At 41.3% G+C, this 8,055-nt stretch overlaps 1 protein-coding gene across 1 annotated transcript; it reads right to left on the reverse strand.

The window, feature by feature from the left end:
- Window positions 1-1,958: 1,958 nt before the first annotated feature.
- Window positions 1,959-6,114, reverse strand: Mbl2 (mannose binding lectin 2). Its single transcript, XM_051199777.1, is given in 5 exon segments — window positions 1,959-2,314; window positions 2,836-2,904; window positions 5,219-5,359; window positions 5,954-6,062; window positions 6,064-6,114. Coding segments are annotated over 5 exon segments (726 nt in total).
- Window positions 6,115-8,055: the final 1,941 nt, after the last annotated feature.

Raw genomic sequence — 8,055 nt, forward strand, 5'->3', positions numbered from 1 at the left:
ACAGAGGGGAGATGGGAGGAGGGAATGGGAAGAGAGAAGGGAGGGAAACTGTGGTTGGGATGTAAACTAAATGAATAAATTTAATTAATAAAAAATAATAAATGAGACTTCTTTAAAAAATTAGGGTAAGAAGGAGAATATGGGAGAGCAGAAATTGTGTAATTATAATCTCAAAGGTAAAAGAAAATATTATGTTCTTGGTGCTGGGGAGATGGCTCAGTAGTTAAGAATACCAAGTACTCTTCCAGGGGGCCAGAGTCCATGGCAGCTCAGGAGCATCAGTAACTCCAGTTCCAGGGGACCCTTTAACTTCTTCTGGCCTCAACTATCACGTGGTAGTCATGAGGTGTACATAAAATATATATGCAGCCAAAACACCCAGACACAAACATAAAAATTATATTATAAGCTTTTATATTCATCAAAAGCCAATAACGGAAAAAGTAAAACCCTGCAAAAGTGCCTATGATATACATAAACAGAAGAGATTTATATTCTGATTGTAAAAAAAAAAACCTATAATTCAATATGAGAAGTGCAGATTGATTATAACAAATACAAAAGCTTTGAACAGATCACCAAAAAAAGTGTGCGCTTGCAATTACCATGAGGAATGTTTCCATCACTGGGGAAATAGAATAAAAACACAACAAACATCCACGTACACCTACGAAAATGGCCAAAATCAAAAGAACTGAAATACAACCTCTTCCCTAAGATGTAGAATGTGTACAACTGACATACATTGTTGATGGAAGTGTGGTTCCTTTCAATTGAGTCTAGATGCCTCCTTCCCTTACTGCCAACAACCAACCACCAAGTTAGTGCACATATCTACCAAAAGAAGGTTCATGAGGGCTTCTTCTTTCTTTATTATTTTTAACTATGTGTATACGTGTGGATATGTATGTACACATGAGTGACATGCCCATAGCATTTGGATGAGGATGTCAGACCCTCTGTAGCTGGAGGCTCTGATAGCTGTAGCTGTCTAAGAGCAGTGCTGGGAACTTAACTTAGGTCTTCTGCCAGAGCAATGCCTGCTCTTAACAGTGGAGGCAACTCCCCAGCCCCAAGAGACTTTTTTCTTAATGACCAAAAATTAAAAACCATTCAATTGTGTCTATTAACAATACAAGGTAAAGTATGATGTTTTAATACAAGGGAGTTCTTTGCAGCAATGAGAGGAACAAACTGCTGTTGTCTGTAACAACACAAAGGAATACCATATGCTTAATTATGAATAAAGTAAACATAAGAGTACACACAGTATGATTCTGTCTATATGAGTTGTATAAGCATAAATTTAATTTGCTACGATACAGAACAAAATCATACTTACTTTTGGGAACAATATCTAGGAGAAGTATTAAGGGGTTTCTAGGATCAAAGAAGTGTCCATGCCTATACCTACAGGATGTTATTAGGTAAGTAGATGATAGATAGATAGATAGATAGATAGATAGATAGATAGATAGATAGATAGATAGATATAGATAGATATTGATGGAAGGGATAGATGGATGGATGGATGGATGGATGGATGGATGGATGGATGGATGGATATGTGTGTGCATGAGAGAGAGAGAGAATTCATTTATCTGTTCACTTGAGACTATAGTTTAATGCCCCATTAGGAAGGAAATAACTCTCTGAAATAAAGCTTTAAGTAGACCCTTTAATACCTGAGACAGGGCTGAGGAAATATGGAATTGGATAGGGTGGTGTCCCTATGCTGGAAGCCTTCTACCCAAAGAGAAAAAAGGACTCAGCCCTGTTTGTCATTAATGAAAAGGCCAAATTCATTTTATTTTTACACCTTCACAAGAAAACACTATCCCAAAAAGAGTGTCAGATTTTAATTGGGCAGCTAATGTTTAATTGTTTGCATTGTTACATAGTTTATATTTCAGAACAAATTGTGGACTTCAGGCCACAAACATTCTCAGTCAGAGAATTCAGACTGCCAAAAAGGAATCATGGCAATGAACATCATCGTTCCACCTGCCATTTAATAAGAGCACCACACAGCCCTCCTCATTGTTAGTGTCGTTGGGCTCACCCGCATTCCAGTTAGTGTACTGCACTCTGTTTCCTGCCAAATCCAAAAAGCGATTTTGAGTTTTGTTATCTATTATGCCCAAGTAGGCGATGTCTTTAGCCACCTTCTGAAGGGCCCTGTTTTCCTCAGGATTCCGGGGAGTGGCCACAGAGGCATGGAATTGGGAGCACTTGACTGCATTAAAACTCAACGTTTTACCAGTATTCACAAAGTACTTCTTCCCAACTTGTTCACTCGTAGAGAACAGCACCCCTAAAATGTAAAATGTTAGGAGACACCAGCTTATCTTCTAGACCACTCACCGTGTAAACTGCAGTGTAGGCTGCTGTTTCTAGTGGTGTATTCCACAATGAGTCTCTGTTCATGAGACCCCTGTGGACTGCTTACACAAATCAAAAACATACTTCTTTTACCTAAAATTCGAGTTGAAACTGTTATCTTGCTTCTTTTCCTTGCAATCTTAATATGAATAAAGAAGTACAAAGCCTTTGTTTGTGTTAGATCTACATTGCAGAGCACACATAATCTGGAATCCTGAATTCTACCATGCTGTTGCAATCAATCAAAAAAAAAAAAAAAAAAAAAAAAACATGATCTGCTCCATTGTCCATTGCCTGACCTAGATCCAGGATTACGAAGTGGCCCACATCCCATTTTGGGTTAGCAAAAACCTTTTCAGGTCCTAGAAAGTCGTGTGTGTGCAGTGAATGTTCTCTGCCTTCTAGCACTCCCAAACTTTAAGTTGCCCAAACAAGAGGGGAAGGATACTTAACACTTCTTAAAGCCTCTCAGTTCTGACTGCAGGCCTGCGATTTCTGCATTAATTTTTCTAAACTCACATTCTAGAAAATGAAACAATGAAAAGTACTAATAGGATGAGGATGCAAACTGTGCATGCTAAAAAGTATGGTATCTTTTTCAGACAAGAAGCAAAAGAAGCAATGTTTAGGTTTTTTTGGTTTTGTTTTGTTTTGTTTTTTAACATTGCTATACCTCAGGTGGGGAAAAAAAAAACTGTTTTTTACCTGACCTAAAACATCAATCTTTCCCTGGTGCTTTATCTAAAATAAGCACTTAGTAGCTACCTTTGCAAAAAAAAAAAAAAAAAAAAAAAAAAGACGACTCCTTGCTTAGAATTGCAAGACATATAGAGAAAGAAAGAACACCCTCACTCCTGTTTCCATTGTGCATTCTCCTTTACTTTGGACCATCTCCTCACCTCTGCACTTCAGCAGGTGAGGTGGTCGGTCACACACTGCCTTTTTAACCCATCTCACCCTCCTCAAGGATGTCCTCATCGGATTCCAGGAAGATCAAGTTCTCACAGGACAGACTACCTCCCAAGATAAGGCAGTTACCCATGGAGCAAAACAATAGTGTTGAGCAGAAACGATCACCTTGTGGAAATCAGACTGGTCTGACTGCATCGGGTGATGATGTAAGAAGGACCTCTTAGTCTGCCTCTCTGAACCAGAACTGGGGACAGTCATCAAGGAAAGCACACCGTGAGCAGGACTGCTTAACTGTGAAGCCTCGCTGTCCCCCCATTCTATTTGTCCCTTATATATAAACATAAAGACAGACTGAGAATCAATGGCTCATTTATTTGTTACTCGCTAAAATACTCATGTGTTTCATTTTCATCCTAAAAACTCTAGTTGGAATCAGGAGTGATGACAAATGCCTTTGAAGCAGAGGCAAGTGAATCTCCTCAAGGTTGCCTGGTTTATGTAAGTGAGGCCAGCCAGGGGTTCAGAGGGAAACCCTATCTCAAGAACAAATAAATTAATCAATTAATCAAATGAATTTCTAGTCCTATATGTAAACATATTTCATGTACGCATATGTTTCACTAGCACATTAATGTACCCACTGATTACATAGCTTGATAACAATCCACAAATGAGAAATTGATTATTCTTCCAAACAAACTGCTTTACTGGGGCTAAAACAAATCTCTGAAGAAGTTATTATTGATTAAAACTGTTAGAGATTTTGTCTCTAGGGAGATTTTTATTGCCCTTCAGTTGTTTTGTTGGTGGAGGGTGGATGCTGTTTTAGGGATGTGTGTGTGTGCGCGCGCACGTGCGCGCGCGTGCACCCATGCACACCTGTGGGCAAATGTTTGTGTGGGCACCTCTCCCTCCACAGAGTTAGGCTAATAGGCAAGCACTGCTGTACTCATCTTTCTCATATGAACCATAAAGATCAAACCAAAGTACTCACACTTGGTGACAAGCACTCCACCAACCAAGCCATCACCCTAATTCCTGTTCTGTTTTGGTTTTGTTGAAATTTGTCATGAAAGAAATCAACAAATATTCGGAGTTCCTCATTATTTGAATAGGAATGGCATGTGCTACTTTGTGTGGGCTAAGTAGCTGAAATATGGCACCAGCTTTTCTCATTAAGAAACGCAATCTTTCCTCACACCCCTTGATTCTGAGCAGGGCTGTGCCTTTTAGGAACATGGCAAAAGTGGCTATGGATGTGTTCCAAACCTCACAAAGCCTTGAGGCTTCTGCCTTAGGAACTGTATAATCACTACTACCTGACCAAGCTCTGGATAGCCTATGGCCTGTTAAGAACGCCATAGCTCACTGGCCCCCATCACAGGAGCAGACACCCAAGAGAAGTCAGAAGCGGGAGCGAGACCACTGGCCGTCAGAAATCCACAGGCATAACTGTGAAGCCAAGTGAATTCAGACCTTTTGTGGGTAACACACAAGGTTATGTTTAAATAAATGGCTGTGTTTTTAACCTGCTGTGTTTTTGGAATGGCTTCTTTCAAGTTAAATATGGTTCACATGCCTGCCAATACACTTTAAGTGAAACAGGCATAGAAGATCACATTTAGATATAGTATTTTTCCTTTGAGGGCAGAAATGCAGCTGAAGGAGACTATTTAAGTCAAAAAAGATTCTGGGCTGCCATACCTTGCAGAGCGCCTGAAAATAGGATTTCCCGAAAGATCTGCAAATGTATACCTAGTCATTGATGGAAACCCCCTTGGGCTCTAAGTGATAAGGGAACTTGATCAGGAAGCAGAGCTGGACATCTACCCTTGCAGCATCAAGAAACAGCACATCCCACCAGCATTCTAGATTCCAGAGGCCAAATGTCATCAGCCCAGACATTCTGACCTGATGTCCTTACCTACACGCTCTCCACGGTCTCCTTTTGGCCCCACAGCTCCTCTGGGCCCCTCTGCTCCTTTTGGACCTTCTGCTCCTTTGGGCCCAGATCCTGCAGATCCTGCGTTTCCAGGAGGGCCCTGCAAGTCTCTGAGCCCTTGACCTGTTGGAAGATAAACAAAACTTGGGTCGATATCTGTGCTTTTGCTCTTTTTCCAAAGGCTTGATGCTTACTCCCCTGTGGTGAGATAAGTCCCCTGTGATCCATGAGACAGACCGACATGACGTCCACGTTCCAGGACAGGCAAGACAAACATCACACACTTGTGTGTAGAAGTCCAGAATGCTAGAGAACTGGAACTTGATGTATTTTGACTTATAGAATATTGCTGGTGAAAATACAATATGCATAATAAGTTTTACTCTCCTAGTATCTGTAGTCGGCTTCTTCTGGAATGTAGTCACACAGAGAGGCTGGAGAGATGGCTCAGTGGTTACAAGCATGTGCTGCTACTGCAGAGGACCTGAGCTCAGTTCCCAGCCATCATGCTGGATGGCTCACAATTGCCTGTCACTCCAACTCCAGGCAGATACTATGTCTTTAGTCTCCAAGGTAATCTGCCCTCAAATGAGTGCACGGCCATGCACACACACACGCACACACACACACACACACACACACACACACACACACACACACACCATGCATAATTAAAGCTCATTTTTTTAAGAGCAAAGAAAGCAGTTCAATGAATACCTGGATCTCCCTTTTCTCCCTTTATACCATCATGTCCATCTTTACCTGGTAAACCATTGAGGCCTGGAGAACTGCAGGTACTTTGAGCACCTTCAGTTACAGGCTCTGTAATAAGATGCTGTCACCACATCCAGGAGAAGGAAAGACAGAAACGGAAGCATGGTCCTCACCTTGGTGTGGGGAAAATCATGAAAAATTATCTCATCCTTGGCATGTATATACCAATCTGATATCTGCCCTGTAACTTGGGGACAGACACTGTACAGATGGATTACTCACTGCTAGTGTCCAGATTGGGTATTTGGAAAAGCAAGCACCCTTTACGATGTTGCACAGTTAGTATTTTAACAAAAATAGGCATAACATCGTAAGATGATGTGAAGGCCCGTCTGAGGGAGGTCACCAGGGCCCAGGTCTCTGGTGTCACTCAGGCAGGTTGTGAATGTGCTTCTCATGGCAGTGGAAGCAGAACAGCTTCACATTGCCAGCAAACTAATGCCTGATGCCTTAGCGGATGGGGACGAATGGAGACACCATGTTCTGAAGGCTCTCATACTCACACCTACCTACCCTTGGACGCCGTCTGCAGCCCAAATCCTATTTTTACACTGGAACGTCCCTCCAAGACCGGTTAGTTATCCTTTCCCTAGTTTCCAACAATAAACTATAGGCTTACAATTAAAAGAGACAGGGCCAGACCCTGATCCCACAGTAAGTCTACCAGTCCTTCCTAGAATGCACTTGGGTGCACTTCTTGGTAGTTCATTTCCATAGAGCAAGACAGGGTTGCTGGAGAAAACATTTTCTCTGTAAATCTCTCTCTACTAGATTTCCCCTCTACTTCCTAGACTGCACATGTCCAAACTGCTGACAGTTAGATAAACCTGCCTAGAATCTCTCTCAGCATCACATCTGTCCTTCAAGACTAGGAAACCATAACACCCAGTCCTATAGGTCTTAGATGCCATAGTACCCTCTTTGTAATGTCTTCTTTGCAAACATAATTGAGAAAACTCATGTCCCAGCAAGCAGAGGATGTGCTACCACTTATGTGACTTCTGCCTGACCTGCCTCTTACCTCAGACCTCCGAAATGAATCAGACCCTTAGGCTATGAATATAGGAACCCAAATGCACTCACCAGAAATGACTTGCAGGGCTTTGGAAGCTTCCACCCAACCTGGAACTCAGACAGTTGCCTCGAAGAAAGAGAGGAGCTAAACCTGATTTTTAAAAGGGGGTATAATCCAAGCTGACCTGCAACCCCAGATTAATAAGCAACTCTCTTTAGGACTATATTAGATGCTTTTTAGGAGGATTTCCCTGGAGGCCTCCATGGCTATTTACCTTAATACAGCACTATCTCCTCTTCAACTGACATCCATTTTGCTAATTCTCATGACTGAGTTACCATGAGTAGGTTCAAGTGGTTAGCCATACCAACTTCCTCGCTTCCAATACAGAAACATACACACGCCCAAGCATACATACACGCTGTGCACACCCACTATAGACACATGTACATGCATACACTATAAAGGACAGTGGGTCTTTTGCTGCTGTCAATACATGAAGAACACTTCTAGACTCCAAACTATTGTCATCTACCTGGAATATCCTCACTCTTTAGTGCTCTTCTCTCTTTACTGCTCTTTCTCTTCTATTCTAAGATTCTTGTCTAGGAGAAGCTTCCTGTGATCTTATCTAAACTAGTTCTACCCAGTTTTCTTACCTTGGGCTGTGTTTGTTTGTACTGATTACAATGCATTGTTTTATACTCATTTATTGTGGTAAAAATGTATGTAACATACTATTTTGACCATTGTTATATGTGTAAGTCAGTAAGAACATTTGTGTTATTATGAGATTGCCAGAACCCATCTCCAACAACATTTCATCATCCCAAACTGAAATTAAACATTAAGTAATAACTTCTCAACTCTCCCTTTCTTACCACCACTGATAACTGCCATTCTATTTCTGTCTCTAAGAAGTTAAGTGTTTTATATGGAACACATGGTTGGAATCATACAATAACTATCCTGTGGTGTTAGAGAGAGAAGACAACGAATATCTCATGGGTTAACAGTCTTGTTTTGTTGG

The sequence above is a fragment of the Phodopus roborovskii genome, unplaced genomic scaffold, assembly GCF_943737965.1.
Source record: "Phodopus roborovskii unplaced genomic scaffold, PHOROB, whole genome shotgun sequence".
Taxonomy (NCBI): Eukaryota; Metazoa; Chordata; class Mammalia; order Rodentia; family Cricetidae; genus Phodopus; species Phodopus roborovskii.